Raw genomic sequence first — 24880 nt, 5'->3', positions numbered from 1 at the left:
ACACGACTGGGAAGTAACTGAGATCAAAATTGAACTCATTCGTGCCTTCCGAACTCCCGCCCGGAGCTCTGTGCACTGTGGCGCCACCTACCGTTCATGTTAGGTGTGATAACTGCCTTGTTTCTTGATTCCATTTTTCTCACCCTCGTCCTTGTGTTTGAACTGGAGTAGTTCGCAACGTCCTTCTCTGATAGAGATGCGTAAGGTACGACGTGGCTTCGGGAAAGCCCTGGATCTTGAATCGAGACACCTGTGTTCAAATCCAGGCTGGACAGCTCATAAGCCACCTGACTCCCGGCAAGTTATCTGGCTATTTCCTATTCTGTAAAATGGGGACAATAATACCCGACCTTTCTACTTGACAGAAAGTGCTTTGCAAACCTTTAATTCTTCTTCTTTTTTAAAAAATAAATAGGAACTCATTATTAGAGTCCTTGCCTTCAAGGAGCTTACTAATTAATTAAGGAAAGAAAACACATTCAAGAAATGAAAGGGAAAGGTGACTGTGAGTGATTTCACGGATATAATCAGCCCCTTCTCCCAGCAAAGGGTGGGCGCCCTCTCTACAACTCAGAACAGAGTTTCCTAGAACACAGAGAGATTAAACAGCTTACCCAGGGTGACACAGCCATCAGGAATCAGTCTTGCTGGATCCAAGGCTAGCATTGTCTCTACCATGACATGCTAGGGGCCTCTCTATGGACAGATGATTAAGACCACTAGCTAGCTTAAGATAAAAGCCGAGATCATGTTCCCTTGGGAACACAGGCTGTCATGTAATGGGAGCTCACCCAAAGGTCATTAGAATGAATTGTTTCCCTGGCTTTGACACCATCTAGCTTTATACCTGTTGGTTACTCTAATCTCTCTCTGGACATTAATTTTTCACTTTATAGAGAGAGATTGTTAGTATTTCAACACTTTACTTCCCCCTTCCTCTTCCCAAAGGTTATAAATATATATCATTTCCAGGATGACTTTGGTGTTCGTGGGGATTCAGTCATAGGGGCTGACCATCTTCTTCCTTGCCACCCTTGTTTCCTGTTGTTGCTTCAGCTACCCTCCAAACTGAACTTCCACAGCCTTGGGAGCCAGCTGGGTCCTTCAGCCATCTCTTTCTGGGACCAGAGAGCCCTTCTTCACCCTTGTTATATAGGGCTGTGCAACCTTACAAGTACCCTTCCGTTCACTTCCTTCCATCTCAATCTCAGAAAATTATAATCAAATCAGACCCCACTGTGGCCTCTGGGAAAGGTTTGTTAGTGGACTACTCTATTGTTTCATTCTCCATCTGTGTGATAATTCCTGTGTGGTGTCCCAGTTTCAACTCCTGGAGGGCTCAGGCTGTTCCCCCTTTTTAGTTATTTCTTTCCAACATACATAGTAAGCACTTGATAAATGCTTTCCATTCACTCGGTCATTCATTTGGGTTCTTCATCTTTCCATCCATAGTCACAGCTGAATATAGTGAGTCCCACAGTCAACCTCTCCTTATCTAAGTGTTCTCCGGCCCATCATTCTATCCTCAGGTTCCTTCTAACCTGTGACAGTCTTACACCTTCCTAAATCTGCTGATTGCAGAATCTGCTGTCAGAAAATCTGGGTTCAGATTCTAATTCAGATCATACTAGTGTTTCATGTATAAATTGAGCAGCTTGAATGAGAAGCTCGCTAAGGTCTTTTCAAAGCTCAAAATATAAGCTCTCATCCCGTGTTACTTAGGGTCTATCCTTTACCTTCTTTTGGTCACCTTAGATGATCCCTAAGTTTCTTCCCAGTTTTAAACTCCATCATCCCACCACTGCCTGAATTTGATCATGTTTGATCCCAGAACATCTTCCAGGTGTGACAAAAGTCTGTAAAATTTCCCCAGATCATATTAAATCGTCTTCCCTTTTCTAACCCCTCTAGGCTCATCAAAGAATTAGTTTAACCCTTAAGACTGGGGAGAAGGAGGACAGAAGGTTAAAATCCATTTGCTTTAAGTGGCTTTTTGATGACCTGACTGAACTGCTTCTGGCTTATTAGTGACGTGAATCCAAGGGACTGAATGAAAATGAATCTAGTAGTAATTCAAACTGGCAATAGGGTGTCATGGAAAGAAATAGAGTTGGAGACTCTTGAGCTGAAATTCAAATCCCAGACTCCCACTCACTATCTGTGAGAACTCTGGCTGGTCATTTAACCTCTGGACTTAAATGTCCTCTTCTGTAAAATGAGGGAGATTTCCATCCTTTAACCCTGTGAACTTTGAGGAAGCAGTGTTGTCTAATGGTTAGTTTGTAGGGCAGCCAGAGGTTCAGATCCCACATTTATGGACTGTGCACCACTGGCAGTCCCTTCACTGGATGAGGTTCAGTTTCCTTCTATGTAAAATGAATTAGTTGAAATAGATGACTTTTAGAGTCCCTGCCTCCTCTGGCTTGATGGTTCTAGAACCCTTTGACCTTTCTGAATCACCAGAATCCTTGTGGTTGTCCCTCTCATAGACTTCCTTCTGACAATAAGAACTTAGAAGACAGTAAGAATTCTGGACTGGAAATCTAGCTTCTGACATGTTCCTGTATCCCTAAAATGACTGAAGTAGGTTTTGTTTCCTATTAATATTCTGAAGGCTAAATTTCTACAGTGGCTTTCTTCAGCTTATTCATTCTTTCTGATGTCAGTGGGATGAGAGGGAGGGCTTAAAGTAGAATTCCTCCAGTACAATAAGCTCTAGAATTAAGTGAATTACATGTGAGATAATCAGAAGTCGTAATACCACCCCATCTGTCCCCCACTCCACTTTGGTCCATCTCCTCCAAGAGGCAACCATCTTGTCTACTTTGATGCTGAACAATGGCTCTGACCCTTATTATATGGGATCTTGGACCCTGGGCCTCTGAGCATCTGGTAGATAGAGAAGCATTTGACTGGACAGTTTCTTAGATTCCTTTCCAGGTTTAAATAGAAAGTTCTGCCTGGGCAAATTACTGAATCTCTCAGTTTCTTTCTCTTAAAAAAATGAGTAGATTCTGCCCTCAAGGATCTTACAGTCTAATGGACAAGCAAAGCGGGGAAACTACCAATTTGGACATTCCTCTATTTTAGCTAAAAAAGAAAATAGGCACTACATAAAAGAAATTCTTGGTTTTACCTACAATCTTCTGTTTTATAGTGAGGTATTAAAATGCTTATTTGATTTGGAATGTGTTAAATTCAGAATAAATAAATCTTTTTAAAAAGAGTGGATTTAATATAATAGCTAATGAACCTGGAAGCTCTTTCTGTATTTCTCCAAAATTCCCTCAGAGGTCTTCTGTGACCTATAGGCCCCAAGTTGAAGAAACCCTAAGCTAAACTGTCCCCTGCCAGTACAAAGACATAGGAAAGTCTGATTGTTCAGCAATGGTCAAACCTCTGCTATTTTCAGGGAGAGTTTTAGACCTTTCCTTCTTTAGAGCCACTGGATGTAAAGCTTTTAGCCCTAAACCAAAGCCCGTTCCTACCCTTCCATATGCCCATTTGCTTTCTTCGAAAGAATTTGATAGACATAAAACTGGCTGAATTGTCTGTCAATGCATCTATCCAAATCTGCTTAATAAAGTTTATTTTACTTTCTGTCTTGTCTTGTTTTTCTTCAATGTTTAAGGAGTGTGAGCCAATAATTACTCCTCCCTTGAATGGCACAAAGGTAAGAACTTCAAATGTATTTTTTTTCTGCTTAGTAAAGTTTATTTTGATTTTCTGTTCTCCTTCATCCTTCCTACTACTATGGAAAGGTAAGATTTTTAAAAGCATCCTTTCTTAGCTTCTGTTGTCCCTTGCTTTGGACTGATAAATAGGAGTCCAAAAAAAAAAAAGTCCAAACTGCAGTAATCTTCCAGGGGATGAATTCAATCCATCCAGCATAAAGATACTGGGGATTCAAAGCAAAAGAAAAAAAGTCTCTATTTTCAAAGAATTTATCTCCTACTGAGGGGATACAATATATCATCAGAAAAGTAAATACAAAATATATACAAAGTCACAGCTAAGAGATTTGAGAAGGCTTCTTGTAGAAATGCTTTGAAGAAAGTTAGGAATAATAAGGGGCAGAGACCAAGAAAGAGAACATTCTAATTATGGGGGAAGGGAGGAATCATTTCTGCAAGGACCTGGAGATGAAAAAAGGATATAATGTATAGCAAATAATCAGCAGGCTAGATTGACTTAAATGGAGAGGATAATAAGGGGAGCAATAACAAAATAAGACTGGTTGACACAAGAAATGAGGGGAACTATCTTTCTCCATCTAGTTCAAAGGGATAGACTCCTGCTGGGAGATGCACATGGAGATCAATCAGCTATGGTGAATGGGATAGGGAGTTACCAAGGGAGGTATAGAAGGATTGCCTAACAGCAGTGAGGGCCCAGTTGAGGTTATATAATATAAACTTGTACATAATATAAATGTGGAGCCAGAATTAGAATGTTTGTTTAATTTTCTCCACTTTTATTCAGCTGCACATGAAGGCAGCAGATGGTGGGAGTGATCCTAGATGTTAGTTTGGCAGAATGCAATAGGCCATGTGATAAGAGGGCAAGGGTTTTAAGGGAAAAGGGCAATAAAGAGTTGAATTGGGTCACTAAAGGGTTAATATGAGAAAAGGGAGAGAGTGTGACTAGTGCAAAGATGATATCTGAGAGAAAACTGGGGTCAAGGGATTGAAGATCACCATATGGATGAAAAATAAGGTTTAGGATTCTATGGTAGGGAGATGGAAAACCAATGGATTGTAATCAGATAAGTTTAGAGTTTATTAATATGGAGGTGACACATTTGTGGGTGATTGATCTTGAAAGATCAAGAACCTTGTTATTATTGCTCAGGTGGGATGGAGGACTCAATCATTTCTGCAAAGACCCAGAGATATAGGGAGTAGCAACAATATCTTAAGATTGGAAGATGAAATAACACTGTTTTAACTCTAAAAACCTCTTTCTTCTCTTGCCTAGGACAGGTAGTGGTCAGACAGGATAGAATAGAAGTCAGGATTACTTTTCATTTTTCTTTTATGCCTATGCTCACTTGATCACCTCAGAAGCCACACTTGCATTCTCACAGTGTTTGCAACTTGGTTTACTTCTGCTGGGGATCCACTGGATGAAAACTGATCCTGGATGAAGAGATATAGTCATAGTTCTATAGTATAGAATCAGATTTTCTATTTTAATTGAAACTTGTGAAAAGGAACAATCCATAAATATTGAAGTGCAACAGTATACTAGGCACTTTGGGTTATAGAAGGGAGGCAATAGAGTATTACTGGAAAGTGCATTGGTCTTGGGATCAGGAGAGACCTGAATTCAAATTCTGATTCTGATGCTCACTAAACGGACAAGCCACAATGGGAAAAATAATAATTGTATTACTTCCCTTTCAGTGAACAGTTTAGTATTGGGTAAATCTTAAAGAAACATAAAAATAGGTGTTATTATATCTAAGTATAAGACACTATCTCAAGCTCCCAGGACCTTCTTTCAAGAAGAGATAAGACTAAGATGATGACAGTGAAAAATATAATTAGTATTAATTGCTAAATTATATAACACCTCTAGAGGTTGGAATGACCAGGATAGGGTTTCCTGAGGGGGAGCTGCTCCTGGAGATGGATTTAGAAGGATAGTGAAGATTTAATAGACACAAATGAGAGGAAACATTTAATGAATATGAGAAAACAGAGAATGAGCTTGGCGTGATGGGGAGGTGGATTTAACAGCCAAAATGGCCCTATGAGAGATGAGGTCTGACTTGGAGAATGGGACTGGGGTGGAGAAGTGGGATTTCCAATCAAATCCAACAAATATTTATTGTCTACTGCAAGAATCTACCAATTGAGTTATCCATCCTTCAGAAGGGATGAGGTGTGCAGGGAATATTTAGTAAATAATTATGGCATACTATTGAAATCCACCTTGCTTGAGATTTATAGTGATTCTGCATTTATTTTCTTTCACATTGAATAATGCATATGGGAAGGTTCTACAGAGAGCCACAAAATACAGGAATTGAAAAGGGCTGGAAACACCCTCGTCTACTTATTGAGTGCAAGATACTGATCTAGGAATGAAGGATATAGACTAAGAAATAGCCTCTCCCTTCAAAAAGTTTACATTTTATTGAGTGAGAAAGGGTGGTGTTGCAATCTGGAAACAGATAAGCATATTAACCATTTGTAATTGAAGCCAGTAGGAACACAGACATTTGGGAGGGAAGGAAGTTAGGGATTACAAGAAGTAGAAATGAGGAGAGGAGCTGATCCTAGTATTGGGGCACAATTTATATAAAGTGAGAATGGAGAAGATGGGGCTGAGATAAGAAACATTTGGCAGGAAAAACAGTTGTCTTAGTAAGATAGAGAGAATCTGAGCTTGGTGCAAGCTATTATCAAGAGACTGAAAATCACTCTAATTTTTATTTTTCTTTATATATTTTAAACTTTTATTTAAAAAACAGAATAAGAAAAAACAAAAAAGGAATACAGACAAAATAAAACAAAAGAGAACACTGTCATGTGCTCAGCAGAACATTAGGGAAGATTCAAAATATATAACAAATTACGAGTTCAAGAAATTATATATATATGTATATGTAGAAAAAATTATATTCACGAGTATTCATCTTTTCTTTACTTCTCTGTAAATTGTTCTTTTTTCCACCTTTCATCCTACCTCACTCCCAAGCAGATTATAAGCCTCTATGTCTATTCTTCTTCTGCACCTCATTTTTATGACATAATTACTATTTTCACCTTAATTCTGCCCCAATCTTTCTTTTGAGCTACCTTGTTGTTGCTGTCGATCTTGAACATATGGTAGGCATTGCCCATGTTTAAAAAAAAACAAACATAAATAATTTGTTCATGTTGAGTTCCTTAAAATTGATCCTTGATATTATGTGTTAAATTTTCTATTAAGTTCGGGTTTGGTTGATAGAAAGCCCTGAAAATCTTTAAGTTCCTTGAATGTCCATCTTTTCTCATTCAATATTATAGATAATGTTACTGAATTTGATGTTTTTGGCCACAGACTTAATTCTTTTGATTGTCGGTAGATATGATTCCAGGACCTTAGAAAATCACTCTTAAAATGTTTATCTGACAGTGATTGTTTCCTGTTTGGCATTTGGTCATTGTTTGGGTCCTGACTCAGAATGAATGTTAATAACAATCTTTGCTGTGTTGGTTAGAAACCCCGAGGGTCTTCTCCTTCCAGGTTCATTCATTTATTTATTTAGATTTTTTTTTTTTTTTGGATTAGATCAAAGAGGAGATTCTTTTGCCTCAGTTTCTACTTAGCCTTAATCACAGAATGGGTGTTGCCTCAATCAAACAGAGACCTGTTGAAGATCTTAGTTTAAAAAGAACAAGATCTCCCATTTCATCCAGGGCCATCTCCAGTCTTCCTGATCTATATCTTGCCACTGACCCAGATGGCTCCAGAGGGAAAAGTGAGTCAGGTGACCTTGCACAATTCTCCCTTACTCAAATCCAACTCACTGGTATATTATGGTATCACTTCCTGAAGTCATGGTCCTTCAATAACAACAACAACTCACTACAAATGTAATCTTGTTGCCTATCCATGGAACGTCTCTTCCGGATTAATTGATTGCTAGCATGAGATTGATGTTTACAGGACAAACAACTAAATGTATTGAGCTAGACTAGGAGGTTGTTTCTGGTCCCCTCTCCTACTTCTACCCCAAACTTGGTAAAACCTCATTTATAAGAAATGTGGTCATTATGGCCTCATATAAACTGATTAAAAAAAAAAAAGTAGATAAAGAATGCTTATTATCTAACCCTAACACGGGATTAGGTCAGAAGCCCAAACTGAACATGAGGATGAGATTGATTGAGATTGCCTCTGGGAAAACACAGAATGCCTTTAGCCATCCCAAGCTGATTTTTACCAGATCCCATCTTCTTAACACCAATATTCTTCCTGAGATAATCATGTATGATGGGACACTACAAAAAATTTCAAAATTTCAGGTGACCCAAGGGGAAACCACAAGTTGCATGGTGAGTCATAGGAAATATCGTACGCTAACAATGAGTGACTTAAAGATGTTTACCAGGTCATGTATTAGACAGTTGCTAAGAGGGGGAGATGGGAAGATACCCAAAGGTTCTCCTGGTAATCATAAAAAACTAAAAGAGGGAGGAGGTTTTAATATGTTAAGTGGATCCTCTAGGGACAATCTATGGCTTTTAAGAGCTGGCAAAAGATTGCATAAATCTCGTGTGTGTGTGTGTGTGTGTGTGTGTGTGTGTGTGTGTGTTTTCAGGCATTTTCCAATCATGTCTAACTTCTGATGACCCTATTTAAGGTTTCCTTGGCAAAGATAGTGGAATGGCTTGCCATTTCCTTCTCCAGCTCATTTTACAAATGACATAAACAGGGTTAAGTGGCTTGTCCAGAGTCACATAGCAAGTAAATGTCTAAATCTGGATTTGAATTCAGGTCTTCCTGATTTCAGACCTGGAGCTGACCTATCCATCTACCGCCATATAGATCTTAGCAACAGGAGATGGCAGGATCAAGATGGAGAAGGCATGGGAGGGACTGTTATTTTCTCCAGAGGTGCCTCTAGGCAATGAGACTGTGAATCCACTGAAATGTAATCGTCAGTAGATGGCTATTTAACATTGGTTTTGATCCTTTTTTGGCTTTGGGAGGTGTTGGTGGCAAGATTTTTTGGGGTGGTCATTGACAATTTTCAATTTTGGCCACCTTGATTATGAGGAGTTTGCTTGGGAATGTCCTTATCTTAGAGGACACAGAGAACAGGCATTTGGGGACCAGAGGATAATTTGGAGATTATTTGTTCTAACTCCCTAACCCCCCTCACTTTACAAATGGGGACACTGAAGCCCAGACAGACATCACTTGCCCAATGTTAGGCAGCCAAAGAGCTGTTTACAAGAGGGAGAGAGCTTAGAGGTCATCGAGGTCAATCCCCACATTTAACTGATGAGGAAAATGAGGTTGAGGAGTTTAATAGCACAGTCAAGATTTGAATTCAGATCCTATGACTTCATATTTCAGGGTTCTTGTCACTCAGCTGTTAAAATTCGAATATTATTTTCCTTTGATGCCTCTAAGTGCATCAGGAGACCAAGGCAAATATAACTAGAGTATGGGCCCTTTGAGCTCCAATTCAGAGAATTTTTTCCAAGACACAAAGCTGCTACTTCTCATTTTTTCCATTATTGGCTTGCTTGGTAAATCACAGACCTTGAAATGGGTAAAGTGCTGGGCTTGGAGTCAGAAAGATCCGAGTTCAAATTCTGCTTCAGATTCTTATAAGCTGTGTGACTTCAGTTTCCTCAATTGTAAAATGGGGATAATAAATAATAACACCTATTTCGCAGATGAGATAACCTATGTAAAACATTTTATAAACCTTAAAATACTATATTACTGTTATTGTCATTTTTTTACATAAATACAAAATTTAAAAAGACAGTCTCTGTCCTTAAAAGCTTATAATATAGCAGAAAGGGCAGGGTAGGTGGAAGAAAGCATACAAAAGTATTCTGAAAAGGGGTGACAGGCATCTGGAGAAGATCAGAGAGGTCCCAGAGAATTGCAGTCTAGAGAAATTAAATATTTTGAGCCAAGCAATCTCATTAAATGGAGGCCAAAATCAGTTCCTATACCTCTGAGCGCAAGCCTATAGAGGCTGTAACCTGTAGGAGAATATTACAAGTAACCACTTTGATATACAGCCCCTCAGCATCCTGCACTGCAAAGAGTGATGGGAAGTACCTGTAGGCCTGGATTCAAATCTTAACTGTTCCACTTGCCACCTGTGTGAATTTTAGCAAGTCCCCTTTTATAAAATGAGATAATAGGCTAGACTTGCCCAGCTTCTTAAATTGTACTTTTCACTCCCATAGGGGATCTCATAACTCATGTGAGGATTGCACAATTACAATGTATTGTCAGTAAATGTTTAATTTTTATCCCTATCATATATCTATATACCTGGACTTGTAAAACTTTTTTGGGTGAAAAGAGATTGGGAGGAGGAAAAGTTTAAGAAGCTCTGGACTAGGGGGTCCTCCTAGCTCTAAATCTGTATTCCTCTAAATCTGTGGATCTGTGCATAATTAGTAGGGAACAGAGAGGTTGGGGTCAAGTTAGAAATCTTTTTATTTTATTTTATTTTTTTCTTATAGATTTTTATTTACAAAACATATACATGGGTAATTTTTCAACACTGACCTTGCAAAACTTTCTGTTCCAACTTTTCTCTTCCTTCCCCCCACCCTCTCCCCTAGATGGCAGGTAGTCCCATACATGTTAAATATGTTAAAATATATCTTAAATCCAATATATGTATACATATTTATACAATTATCAGATAGAAATCTTAACCCAAACACATTTGGTTCTGGATATAATAGGGAGCCACAGACATTCACTGAATAGGGGGCAGATCAGTACACCTGGAAAATCCCTTGGGCAGCTATGTTGGAGGATGTATTGGAGAGGCACAAAGTGTGCATAGCGTAAGATGCCAGAGAGATTGAGGAGGTGGAAATGGCAAGACTTGGCTGAGGATTGGATTTGTGAAGTGAGAGAAAGGAAAGCATCCAAGAGGCCCCCCCACCCCATATCCCACACTTTAGCGACTGTAGAAATGATCCAGGGAAATGCTAACTTCTAAAGACCCTAAAAACCTATTATTGTTGTTAGATAATGTCCAAACCCAGGGAGACTTGGAATGTGTTCGTTACTAAGCTAAGTCTCTCCGGATCTGTAAAATAATGGGATTAAATTATACCTTCTTCGATTATCAAATTTAAGTCATTTCCTAGAGCCCTTTGGTCCAATCTGACATCTTCAGACACTAAAATTAATTAAAAGCTCGTGAGATGAGCTCTGGAAGGCTTGGAGATTGCAGGTGACTTGTGTTTGCATCCGAGAGCAGGCAGTTCTCCCGAAGGGGATGAGAGAACCTTTGGAGATAGGACCTGGGTTAGACTCCCAGACTGCTCGTGATATCGAGCATGATCTCGATCAAGCGCTTTTCCCAGCTTTCGGTCAGTTTCCTCGTCTGTAACCCGGATTCAGGTGATCTTGAAATGTATGCCCTCCCAGGGCTGACATTCTGTTGGGACAGGAATGAGGAAATTCAGCTCGGATTTTAGGGAGGGCTTTTAGGCTTTGCAAAGTGCTTAAGGATGGCAGTGTGGAAGTCAGGGATTTATTTTTAGCCCGAGAGAAGGTTTAAAGGATTAAATAATTGGCCACCAAAGATCCCGAGCTGCTTCCCCTCTCCGTGTCTCAGTAAAATGCCCGCCCCCCCCGCCCGGGGCAGGATTGATGATGGTTTGTTCTGTTTGGTTTTTCCCCCAGCTCCCGTAGTCTGGGATCAAATGTGAGGGCTAGACTGGGAGCCTTAGACACCAAGTGCTATCTGGGGTCGGAGGAAGCTGGTTTGAAGGCTGGGACGAGAGAAAGGTGGACGCATTCTCCAGGCCCGGATCGGGCCCTGGCCTAGTGGTGCGAATCCGCCCTCCTGGACGGGGCGGGGCGGCTACTCGGCTCCTACTCGAGGTGCGCGGTCTCGCATCCTCCCCCTCCGCCCTGGATCGTGACGTATTTAAGTCGAGGCGGTGCCTCCTCCCCCCCCCCCCTTTTCTACTCTCCTCTTCCCCCCCACCCCAGCCCCGGCTGTCCGGCGCCTTCCTGCCGCCGGGAAGGGGAAGCGCTGCCGGGGCTAAGGCTCGGTCGGGTTTCTAGCCATCATCCGAGATGGAGAAGCCGCTAGCTAGCAGCCTGGCCTCGCGCCTTCCGCATCCAGGTGCCTTAACCCAAGGTCCTTAAGTCTGGGCTCGCCTGGGGCATTGTGTAGCACTCCCCTCCCCCACCAGTCTTTCCTCCATCCTCCTCACGTTCCGGTGCTGGGAGCCGGGCGGACCTTGGGGAACATTCTGCCGAGAAGGGCACAGAACCGGAGACCAGAGTTCGAACTGGCCTCGGCGAGTAGACCATAACGAGGGACACAGAACACGCGAGTGCGGGAAAGGCCCGATAGTATTAGAACCTGGAATGCTCGTGCATGAAGGGATCTCTGGTCCTAGAACGTTGCAACGGGGGCATCTCGGAACGTTCTTGCAAGAACATTGCAACAGCGCAATGTCTGCACAGGGCAGAGAACGCAGCTCAGGGGACTTCAGGGCCGGAGGGAACCCCGTCATTGCCCAGAGCGGGGAGGAGGAGGGACGAGCGGGGCTCGGAGCTGGACGGCTCCCTTTTGTCCAGGCTGAATCTCCAACCATCATTTCACCCAGGGTCCTAGCATCCCGGGCTTGGGGCAGGAAGGCGGGCGGGGCTCCCCCCACCCCCTCCAAGCACCTCCGCCCCCAAGCACTTCCCCTTAGGCCTCCCTGTCCGTACGTGGGCGACGTGCCCGTGCCGGGATGCCTGACCGGGAAGGGGGGTCCATTCGCCCCCGGCTCCACCCCGCCCCGCCCCGAGTCCCCCCGCTCTCTCGGCCCTTCCAGCAGCCAGACCGGGATGCCGGCCCGCGGGCCCCGCCCGGTCGGCCAGCTGCAGCAGAGCCGGGCGCCGGCAGCCAATGGGAGAGCAGGAGGTGGGCCGGCTTAGTGCGGTCACCCTCCCCTGGAGGAGGAGGAGGAGGAGGAGGAGGAGGTGGAAGAGAAGGAGGTGAGGGGGGGAAAGCGTTCGCGTCTTCTCCGCTTGCGAGGGAGGAGGAAGGAGCGGCGTCCCCGGCCCCAGCGGCAGCGAGGAGGCAGCACCGAGGCAGCACCCCGGGCCGGCTCCGGCATCTCAGCGCAGCGCACGAGCCCCAGAGCTGGGTTTGCCTTCGCCGTCACCATGATCGCCGCGCAGCTGCTAGCCTACTACTTTACCGAATTAAAGGATGACCGGATCAAGAAGGTGGGTGCCGGGCCAGGGATGCACAGCCCTGCCCCCCTCGAGCCTTCCCTCCCTCTCCCCCCACCCCTCGGCCCCATCCTCCTGGGAGGCCGGCGTCTGAGATCCGAGCTACGCGCATTTCCTCGGAAAGCTGCTGCTGCCGCATGGAGTCCCGGATCCCCCTCCCCCTCCCGTTTTCCCGGGGAGCCCCCTCCGCCCCCAGGCCCTAACCTGAGCCGGGGGTGGTCCGTGCGTGGCCAGATAGCCTGGGAGACCCAGCGGCTCACTGCAGTGTCCTTGAAAACGGGATGGAGACGTCCCCTTTACCCCCGAGCAGCCCAGTTCTGGAGGAGCAAGATTTCCCATCCCCAAGGCCTCTGCTCCCGTACTCGGAAACAGCCCCCTCTGGGCCACTAGGTTTGCGCCCGGGGTGGGGAGTGGGGGGGGAGGGTGTGGAGGCACGGATTCGGGAAAGCCTTCAGAGGTTGAAAGTACCAGGCCGAGGCAGAATACCCAGGCTCGCGGTTTCTTAGCGGGGTTAACGGAGGCCCACTCCCCCATCTTTCTCCTCAGCGGCTGGTGGCTGGGTAGCTTGGTAATTAAGCTAGCAGGGGGGAGCCAGCTACAGGCATTCCCCAGGATCTCGTAATTTGGAGGTGGGGGCGGGGTGAGGAGAACACCATTGGCTCACTTGCTTCATCTTTCCCAGTTTCTGGTCTGGCTAGATTTCCAACTCCACAAAGACAAGTTGTGATTTTCCCCAAACCATGGGAACAAATAAGATCCTGTGGTCATCTCAGCCTGGATGGGGTTATTTATGCAGAGCTGGAGCTCATCGCTGCGTTTCTGTATCTCTGTAAACATACGGATGCTTACAGGGTCGATGTGTTGCTTTGGGGTGCTTTGGGAGCCTTAGTGGCGGGGGCTCACCATATGTGCGACTGTGACTACGTGTCTGTATTTATGTATTCCCACAAACCTCCAGTGTATGTGGTCCTGCGGCACCCCTCCGGGACCATGTGGTATGATCTGCGGGTACCAGACTCACATTTGCAATATCTTGTTGAAATAAAATGCGTGCCCAAAGGACCCCAGAGATCCAAGGGGGCTCTGGCTTTCTGGAGCATCTGGGCTACATCCCCTCGTGATGGATGAGCCCTCGCTTTAAATGACTCCACAGGGGTGAGGTCTCCCGAGGACTCATGGTCTGGTTTTTTTTCAGTGGCTGTTGTCCATATCTGTTGCTCCATTCCCCCTTTGTCTCTTGGGGCTCTGGTAAAAGACTAGATATGGACGCAGAAATAGAAAGCAAAATTTCGAGGTAGCTCACCCAGAAAGATGGCACCCCATGGCAAAGGTGACACACACAGCTAGAGAGTGGCAGCCCCAGGGCTGATTTTTCCAGCTACTACTGGAAGGATCCGACCTGTGGAATGAGAAGTGAGGGCCAAAGCCGGCTTTTGAAGGGTACTTAAGTTTCCTGAGTGAAAAGCAGGCTGAAATGGTGACCTATTGCCCCGGGGGGAATTTGCAGCAGCCAAGTCAGAAAGGTTTAATTCTTCTTTCCTTGCCAGTAATGAGGGATATTCAGCCCTCAGGTCCTCATGCTCCCCCTGGGTGTTCCAAACTCAGTGATTAGTGGTGGAGAAAGCTTGAATGAAACACTTCTTTGATATCCTTGCTTCAGAGGTGAGGAGATCTGAGGAGCACCAAATATCTTTTATAGGCAGCCAAGTCTTAGCTCGTCACATCACATTTACTCTATGTAAAGCCTCTGGTTCTTTATGGTGGTTCTCATCTTTGGGAAGTTAGGCTAGCTTCCATTTTAAAAGATAGGGAAACTGAGGCTCGGGATATTCATTTTCACAATTCAAGGATACATTAGAGAGCCCATGACTTTGGATCAGGGGAAAAAATTCATTTTGATTTTTCATTTAGCATTTCCTTCAATTATTTAAAAACATTATTTTGAGAAAGGGCCCATAGACTCCAAAAGACTGCCAGATGGTCTATGGCATGAAAAGGGTTAAGAAGCTCCAGGATCAGGCATTTTTAAAGTTTGCAAAGCATGTAAGTTATCTCAGTTGGCTTGATCCTCAAAGGGAGGGAACCAGGGTCACTTGACTCTGAGATAGGATTCTCATCTTATATAGTATCTATAGAGTCTACAATGCTATATATAATACCTCAGATCCTGGGGATGGTATAAGCAGTGAGAGACTGATAGCTTACAGGGCCAAAGGCTGATCTCTTAACAAAGGGGCCTGAGGTAAATGACTTTCCCTCCCTGGGCCTCCTTTTGGCATGTGGTCATTCTTTAAGCTCACATTTATGGCACCTGCCCCCTCCCTTCTTGAGTGGGGGGTCCCCACACAGGGGTCTGAAGTCTATGGGATATGGGGAGAGAGCTTTTCTTTGAGGAATGTTTTAGATGAGGTCCTGTCACTGAGGCAGCTCCTCTTAAGGTCTCTTTCAGGCTGGAGAGTTCTGTGAATGATTTCCCAGAGGTTAAGACTCTCTTTTGTGCAAGTGGTTTGGGGCTGGGGTAGAGAAAAAAAGAGAAGAGAAGGAGAAAGGGGGGGGAGAGAAAGAGAGACAGAGACAAAGAGACAGAAACAGAGAAAGAAGGGAGAGGGGAAGAGCAAGAAAAAAGAGAGAGAGACAGGTAGACAGAGATAGAAACAGAGACAGAGACAAAGAGAAAGAGAAAAAAAGGGGGAGAGGAAGAGCAAGACAGAAAGAAGGGGGACAGGGGAGGAAGGAGAGAGGAGAAAGGGAGGAAGAGAGAGAAGGAAAGAGAGAGGACTCCTGTGCCAGCTTTTCAAAAGCTCAAACTGGGTGTGGCCCAAGAAGAAGCCTTCTGGGGCCTGAGAGCTCCCCACACTCTGCAGTGTGAGTTTCCTCCCAGGCCTTGTCCTGATGACCTTGATTGGGTCCCAAGGGTGAGATGATATATGTAAAATGCTTCACTAATCTGAAAGTGCTCTGTACGTGGGAGCTGACATTATTACTTAGTAAATACATGTTTCTTTCCGGCCTTCTAGCATTACACAGCCCAGTCTCACCTCCTCCTTGCTCCCTGGTGAGGCTTACAGAGAAGGCTTATAATAAAAAAATAACAACAACAACAACAAAAAGTTAATAAACTTTTATTAGGTGCCACTTTGTGCCAGGCTCTTCCACTCAGACCTCAGAAACTACCTAAGCATCCTGAGCCCCATTTTACAGATAAAGTAAGAGAGCTCACTACTGGCCTGAGGAAGGGTAAAGTGCTTCTCCCCAACTTTGTCTAGAATGCCAGCACTTACCCCTGTAAAGGAAATGGAAGTGGTCTCTGATAATAACACTAATGAACACTGTCCGTGGTGCCTTAGCTCATTTGATTTTTCATAAGCAGTTATCACAGGAATCAGGAAGACCCAAGTTCAAATTCTGCTATAGACCCTAGCTGTGTGACTCTGGGCAAGTCGATTCATCTCTCTTTACCTCAATTTCCTCATTTGTAAAATGGGGATATTAACAGCACCTACCTGCTCGAGTTGTATCAAATGATCTAATTGTAAAATCCTTAGCCCAGTCCGTGATATGTTTATATATAAATGGTAACTATTCATTATTATTATCATCATTGGCACTTTACAGATGAAGAAAGCGAGACAGAGAGACCCTTGCCAGGATCACATAGAAAGGAAGTTCTGCCTTGGGGTCTGAACCCAGATTTTCCTGATTCCACATCCAGCTGGGTCTGTCCCTCCCTTAGTTTCCTAGTCTTAACTCAGGGCTGCTATCTAAGTTAGGCGGGTGCTCCCCATATTTATTTGTAATTATTTGCACTTTTATTTACACATCGTATGCACATACTTCCTTGGAGTGTGTGGGAGGCATTTCCCGATAAGTGTTTCCCGGATTAGAAGGTAGTTTATGGGGATCCGATCCACATTGCTTCTCTATCTGTTAGCACCTACTATGTGCGAAGTGCAAATACAAAGATGAAAAAATCCCTATCTTTAAGGAGCTTTCATTCTCCCGGAAAGCTAGAGTTGGCAGAGGAAGGACAGGTTATACCCCAATGGGATCCGAGAAAGTGCTCAGGGTCATTCAGTGGGTCTTGCTTGCTGCAGAGAAGGGCCAAGGTGAGGGCTGCGGGGATAGTCTCAGGCCCCTGTCTCCAGCCAGACTGGAGAGCCCTGGTTTAAACTTCTGTAGGGCGCTTATAAGGTATAACATTATATTGATCCTCATTATACTAGTGACCCATTTCTATAGTTCTTTAGAGCAGATAAACTGAAGCTCAGGAGAGTGAAGGCTTTTCCCCAGGCTCTCACTTAACCCTGTCAACAGAGTTGAAAATCTCAGCCTTGTCACCTGTTTGACATGACCTGTTGTATTTTTGGTCCCTGTTTTTTTTTCATTTATAACATGACACGGTTGAATTTAGATGACCTTTAAATCTGTGATCTTATAAAGTGAAGCTGGATTGGCAAGGGAAAGAGTAATTAATATCCATTGAAGCTCAAGATGATTACTAATTGTTTTTTGCTTCAAACTCTAAATACTTTTACACTAAGTTCCTTTTTGTGATTTTTAATAAAGAATTTTAAGCACTTACTGGCCACCTTCTTACTTGCTCTTATATCCAGGGGATGTGTCATCTCTAATATATTTTCTAGCTCTGTATAAGTTTGGGTTAAGTTTGCTTTTGGGTAACCCAGGGATAATATTTGGACTAGCTGCCTCACATGGGAAGGAAAGAGCTTTGTATAGCTGTGACCAAATTACTCAGCCTCAGTTTCTTCCACTGCAAAATGGGGACAATCATACTCAACTCACCTACCTTTAGATCCAGAATTGGAAAGGGACATTAGGAGCCACTGAGTCCAATTCCCTGGCTTTGTAGTCAAGGAAGCTGAGGCCTAGAAAGCTGGAGTCACTTGTCCAAGGTCACCCACATACTGCCGACTCCAAACTCAGCCTTTGTGACATTGGGAGAAATGTCCTTGGAATGGACCTTGGAAACTTTAAAGCCCTAGAGGAATGAAAGTTTATTATTATGAAATATAAGTTAGAGAATAAAGTGGATAAAATAGCATGGTAGTAGAGAAAGGGCCCTCAGTTGAAGTCCTAACTCTGACATTTATTTTCTTTGAACCTTGGAACAAATTGATTTCCCCCTTCCTGGATTCAGCTTCTTTGTCTATAAAATGCTGAGTTTGGACTAGATAACCTTTGAGATCCCTTCTGTGATCTACCAAACTTAGTCTGTCTTTAAGCAGAAGTTTGTGCACTATTTTATTTGTTTAGAGAAAGTCTTATCCAGGAAGATAAGAGCTTGGCCTTTTCTCTTGCATGCTAACTTAAAAAGCCAAAGGAAAAAACAACTATAAAATGCAGACTTTATTTCCTCCAGAACTGTCTGATTTTTTGTCCTCAAATCCCCTACTTCCATATCTCCATTTTATAGATTAATAAACTGAGGTATGACTCAACTGAAAACAGAACCTTAAGAAAAAGATGCCCCAGGTTTGATTAGTTAGAAAACATTTAGCAATCCACAGTTATCCAAAGATGTCCAAAGATCTCCATTTTGGACTTCAATTACCTAAGCCCACAGATCTAAATATCACAATTAATGTCTTCCTCCTTTGCTCCACAAGCATGGTGAAATTGTGAATATTTACATGGAGGGTGGTTCTCTAGAGAGAAAGTGATGAGCCCCAAACTGCTGCAATTGACCATTGTGCTTAAATCCCAAGGAACCTGGAGATGGCCTCCCTCAAAGATTTGTTATCTTTCCCTAAAAAAAACAAACAAACAACCCCCCACCAATTTCCCAGACTAGTCCAGTTCTTTATTTCACTTTTTTTTTTTTCTCTCTCTGATCCATCAAGTTAAAGTATCGTACAATTAAAAGTCAGGAGACCTTGGTTGGAATCCTGCCTTTACCATTACTACTTGTATAGCCTCAGTTTCTTCCTTTCGAAAATCTAAATGTGTCCCTTGTGGCATTGGATCAATTATTCCCTCTTAAAGTACACATGTGGTAAATAATCAGGGGCAGTATTTGAACCCAGGTTCTTCAGACCCAATGCTGCTTCCCATTTCAGCTCTGAGTCTATGAATTTTCATTTACATAACTCATTATTTAAAAGTATTGTGCAAATTTTGTGAGCTTTGCCACTTTTCATATCCCATAATCGGTGACCTTTATAGAGTTTTCAGATTTATAGTGTATTAGTGCTGGACTTGGAAGTCAGAAGCCCTGAGATTGCATTCAGTTTCTGACACCTAGCTGAGTACTTGGCAAGTCATTTAAAGTCTGAACCTTAAGTTTCCTTCTGTGTAAAATGGGTATAACTTTAATCCCTTCCCCCTGGTGTTATTGTGAGGATCAAATGAAATAACTTGTTAAGTTGCAAACATATTAACCAAAATGATTTAAAATGCTAATTATTATGTTATGCATATTTTCTCTAATTTGATCTTCACAAAAATCCTGGGGGGTAGTACTGCAGATCGCCTTATCTTTATTTTATAGGTGCAAAGCCTGAGTTTGAATGAGGTTAAAAGTGACTGTGTTTGAAAATTGAAAAAAGTTCCATGGAAAATCCAATTACAGACCTAGAAAGTGGGGGAGGGGAATAACAGTTTTACATCTAAATAGAACTTGCATATTTGAATCTACTGTGTGAGTTAAGGAAGCAGGAGAGACAGTTTGATGCCTGGAGCTAACCTAGACCTCTTCCCCAAGCAAAAGGAGAACAAAGGGAAACGGATCTCTGATAGCATCTCTGTGGGTGCCTACTCTGTAGAATCCTTATCAGATAAAATACCTTTAAAAGCCTTTCACTCCAGGACTCCTTGAAAGGGAGGAAAACCTCAGCGAACGTATGAGTATTAGTTGCCCAAGAATAAACATAGTAGATGCCTAGGTATGAGTATTAGTTGCCCAAGAATAAACATAGTAGATGCCTAGAAGTCCAGGAAGCCCAGTGGTGTAGTGTGTCAGTTTCAACTCACTCTCTTCCAGCTGTCAGTTTCAACTCTCTCCAGTCATGAGACAGCTGTGTCAGTTTCAAATTTCTTGTAAAAAAAAAAAAAAAGCCATGTCAATTTCTACTTGGTCCCAGAGAGATTTGAATCTTACATTTGCCAGTTTCAACTCTTTCCTAGCCATGTCAGTTTCAGCTGTCTCCAGCCATGAGACATCTATGTAAGTTTCAACCATCTCCAGCCATGAGATGTCAGTTTCAAATATCACCAGCCATGAAACAGCTGGCCCAAATTCAGGGAAAGTCATTGATTGTTTTGAGAAGTGTTTCATTTCTTCCTACAAACCTGTAAGTCTGGGGCCTCAGTCAGAGCTGGCCAGACCCTTACAGTCAAACCAGCCCCAGGTTCTAAATACTTCACTATCAGGTACTTTTTTTGAAGAATATGAGAATCATCCATTCTCCCCTGATTGAAGGCCCTCACTGGCTGTCAACAGATACTGAACAGGGTAAAGACTCGGCTGCCTCTTGAGAAGTTTCTGGTTTTTTTGGGAGAAACCTAGGGCATACATCCAATGAGATTCAAATGAGATGGGCCATAAAAGCACACAAGTGGCACCTATTATTAAATCAACCCTTTATTTTACATATTGGGAAACAAGTATCTCATTCTAGATACTAAGTAGCAGAGCTGGGATTTGAACCCAAGTCCTCTGATGGCCAATCTCACACCTCTGCTCACCATTTAGAGTGTCTCTGACAGGGCTTTGAATGGGAGTCAAATTTCTCATCCTGTTCTTTATCACCACCTAGCTGTAAGACCTTGAGCAAATTCCTTTTCTCACTTTTCTTTTCTTTTCTTTTTTTCTTTTCTTTTTTTTTTTTTTTTTTGACTTGGATGTGCTAATGTCAGTATCAGAATGTGAAGGGGAAAGGGCTGGTGAAAATTAGACCATTCAAATTATCCACAAAATGAGGGGATAGGACTTGATGATCTAATGCCTACTTCCCCCTTCCTAGTCCTTATTTCTGCCCCACATTTTAAGGAAACAAAGAATGTAGAAATAGCTTGGGGACATAGAATCAGAAAATTTAGATTAGTTTTGAGTTTGCCATCAATTTCAAAGTGACTTTATTTACCTCTCTGGGAAATATTTACTATCTACAGGAGTTAGAATAATATGGATGACATCAGTCTAAGATCTCTTCTGGATGATTCTTTGACCTCAAATATTGGAGAGGAGAAGCAGTGTATGGAAAGTGCTTTTGCAAGCTTTAAAAAAGTAGCATAGGAATCTATCATCAGCTCTAATTTTAAAAAAGAATGCGCTCCTGGAATGAAAGCTAGAACTACTGTCCTTACCTCTCCTAAAACATTTCAGTTTCTCTTACCTCTAGGAGTCATTTTGGTTGTTTTATTGGTAATTAAAGGAACAATGCTCTTGGTACTTTTATAAAGTTTCATAAAATGCAAGTTCATCCATATTAACCAAAATGCCACATTTAAAAAAACCAAACAAACTTTCGAATTGTTAATGTTTTCTCTGGTATATTACCTGCGTTAGAATAATAAAAAATCTATTTGGGGAACTATATTTTTTATCCCGAGCATCTTAATCCTTTTTGAAGGAGGCAGAACAGAAATTATTATTCATTCCATTTTTAGCTGAAAGAAATGGAGTCCTAGACAGATGAGGTTACCTTTCCCAAGTTAACTTCTTATTGGGGCTAATAATGGTGTATGATCCAAGGCTTCTGAGGCTTCACTGAATGTACAGATAAAACTTTCTTCTCTTTATGAGAATAATGGTTTTTAACAATCCTTTCTTTCCACTCCTCCCCCATTCTTGTAGACTCTTAAGTTCTTAAAGCTAAGGAATATTTTTTTGGAGGGGTGTCTTTGGTCACTTATTTATTGGCAATTTCTTATATCTCAGCTATCAGACTTTTATCAGAGAAGTTTGATGCACAGATTTTTTCCCCCACTCCATAGTTTCTTCTTATTCCAGCTACATTGATTTAATTTTCACAGAAGGCTTTAAAATGATCTATACTCCCATTGCCTAGCATAGCTTCCAATTCAAAGTAGGCATTTAGTAAATATGTGTTGAATCAAGTCCTAGAACGTATGGATTTTTTTTTTTTTTTTTTGGTAGATTGCGGTAGCTACCATGGCTACCTAGTCTAACCTTATTTTCCACCATCAAACTAGGAGGTTAGGTTGGTAAAGTGACTGTAAGTCAATCCTTTGTAACCTTTCCTTACGTGTATTCATTCATGTCGGCACTGAGCTTGGTATAAAATTAGCCCAGGCCCTAATTCAACTTATCAAACAGAGCTCTTGTTGGAAAGTATGACTGCATTAAGTTGACAGTGCCTATTATGAGAAGCAACAATTCCATTGACGGCTGCTAATGAAATATTTATATAATCCTAGCTTTATGGGTAAAAAAAAAAAAAATCTCTAGAAAAACCTCTTAGTCATATTTAGTAGAAGTATGTTAAACATTTTAGGGAATTAAAACAAGGACAAAGACCTGTTGTCTTCCTGTCCCATGTCCACGTCTCTGTATTTCTTGCTCTAGGCCAGCCTTATTCTGTGACTTCCAATCCTGTCTCACTTCTGGGTAAAGAGTGGATGACTAAATCCGGAGGCAGGCTGAGCTAAAACATGAAATGTGCAGTACAACCTTTGAAAATAGAATCTGTCTCCCTGTCCCTGGAGGAAGTGCACACACCCACATTGTTATTTCCCGGTCCTTGAATGGGCAAAAAGCATTCTGCATTCCAAGGGAGTCACGAACTATCAGTGTGACATTGGCTCAAACTATTTAACCTTGATTGAGAAATGATTGGACCAGGACTTCTTTAAGGGAAAAGTTCTTAGTCTGGGGGGGCAAGGTGGGTGTCTGTGAATTTTTTAATACATATTTTCATGATTTTTACTATAAATCAATTTCCTTTATATACTTATGCCTTTTATTTTATGCGTTTGATCACATTCTTCTGAGAAGAGGCTTATCAACTTCATTTGAATATCAGAGGGACCCAGATCACCAAAAAGATTAAGACTCCCTTATCTAAAGCCTCTTGGAATCTGATTTTAAATACTCATCATTGCCATACACAAACCAGTCCTATTTCAGACTTAACCTCCCTGAACTTCAGTGATGGAAATTGATAAAGTTAGACCAGATGACCATAGTGACTAAGTTCCTGCCAAACCTAATCACAGGACCTTCATAAAAAGCGAAAAATTATTGATGGGTCAGTTCCTGGAATGAGGGGAAGGAAAGTGGGGGAGTTTCCAAACACAGATTCTACTTGCAGCTGAAAATAAAATATTCAAAAGGCAGGGAAATAGGGAACCTACCAAACTTCTCTCCAATTTTAGAATATAATTTGAACAACCAATATGTTATTCCATTTTCAGGTTTCTCCAGTAAACTTAAATTTACCTAAAAAAATTCCACACATTCTGAACTTGCTTTAACACACATTTACTAAATGCCTATTATGAATTAGACAATTAAGTTAGTTTATGGAATTATAGAAAATTTTAAATTGTTTTGCAAAAACAGAATCAATGCAGCTGGAATAAGAAGAAACTATGGAGAGGGAAAAAAATCTGCATCAAATATTTCTGATAAAATATCTGATATCTGAGATATAATAAATAAGTAACCAAAAGCAAAATATATACATATATATATATATATCCCTTTCCTTTAAGAACTTAGATTGCACATGAAACAGCAAATCTATTATGTACAACTTCTATTCCAGTGGTTCTCAAAGTATGGTCTAGAGAATCCTGAGGATCTTTGAAATTCTTTTAGAGGGCCTACAAATTCAAAAATAGTTTTTATTTCCAATATGGTAAATGTCTATGAATATAATCCAGATAAACAAAAATGCTTTGGAGATATCCTCAATAATTTTTAATAGGATAAAGATACTGAAAACAAAGTTTGAGAACCACTGTTCTATTCCTTTTAAATATATGTTCAAAAATGTTGATAGCAGCTCTCTTTATAGTAGCAAAGAACTTGAAATTATGGGATGCCATCAATTGAGGAATGCTGAACAAGTTGTGGTATATGATTGTGGTGGAATACTATTGTGCTTTAAGAAATGATTTTAGAAAAACAAGCATTTATCAAGCATTTTTATGTCCCGGCACTGAGATACTCGGTTGTTATATTGGACATACAGAAAAAGGCAGAAACATTATTCCTGTCTTTAAGGAACTCATTCTAGTGAGGGATTCAAGCCTTCTTCCTTAAAATACTTAAAGACCTATATCCTATCTGTTCCAATTGCCCCCAAGTCTTTATCAGACCAAACGTCCATCATTCTTCAGTCGATCCTCAGATAACCAGAACTCTAGGCTCTTCATCATTATGGCTGGCTTTTCCAGTATATTTTCTTAACTTATCCCTAAATCTTTCTAGAATGTAGTCCCTCCAGTACTTCAGGTATAATAGAATTAGGGCTGAGATTATTAGCTCTAGTCTAAGACACTGCATGCATCTTCTCTACACCCCATTACTGACTCAGCATGAGCTGTTGGCCAACCATGCCTCCCCCTCTTGTACTTGTGAAGTTAATGTTTTTTTAGCCCAAGTGTAAGACTTTCCATTTTTCCCTAGTAGCTTTTTCTGACTCAGTTTGGCCCAGTGATCCAGCCCTCCAAGATCTTTTTATATCTTGCCTCTGTTGGGTTAACAATCTCTCCCCACTTTGTTTCATCTGCAGCTTTCCCTGCCTTTATCCAAGTAGCCGATAAAATGAGTAAATAACACAGGCTTAATGATAATGAACATTTTTGCGGCGTTTTAAGGTTTGCCAGGTATTCTTACACATTTCATCTCACGTCCACCCTACGATATGGGCAAAAATGTAAATATAAATGTAAAGATATGTTTTTGTAAGAGAGCTGATTTTACCTGTTTGGGGAACTTCGAGGA

General features: G+C 41.9%; 1 protein-coding gene across 2 annotated transcripts in view; it reads left to right on the top strand.

Moving 5' to 3' along the window:
- Window positions 1–3653: 3653 nt before the first annotated feature.
- Window positions 3654–24880, top strand: part of HK1 (hexokinase 1) — a 99173-nt gene continuing 77946 nt past the window's right edge. The window contains exon 1 of one of the 2 annotated variants that reach the window (XM_051982552.1): window positions 3654–3673. Coding sequence is in view for 1 of the 2 variants with exons in the window: in XM_051982551.1 (XP_051838511.1) it covers window positions 12880–12942 (63 nt within the window). In the remaining variant the exon portion in view is untranslated. Of the gene's footprint in view, window positions 3674–12705; window positions 12943–24880 lie in introns of those variants that run through there. The other variant, XM_051982551.1, reaches the window with a different exon arrangement.

Source organism: Antechinus flavipes, chromosome 2 (assembly GCF_016432865.1).
Source record: "Antechinus flavipes isolate AdamAnt ecotype Samford, QLD, Australia chromosome 2, AdamAnt_v2, whole genome shotgun sequence".
Taxonomy (NCBI): Eukaryota; Metazoa; Chordata; class Mammalia; order Dasyuromorphia; family Dasyuridae; genus Antechinus; species Antechinus flavipes.
The sequence above is the reverse complement of the archived record's forward strand: the minus strand, read 5'-3'. Positions and strand labels throughout refer to the sequence as shown.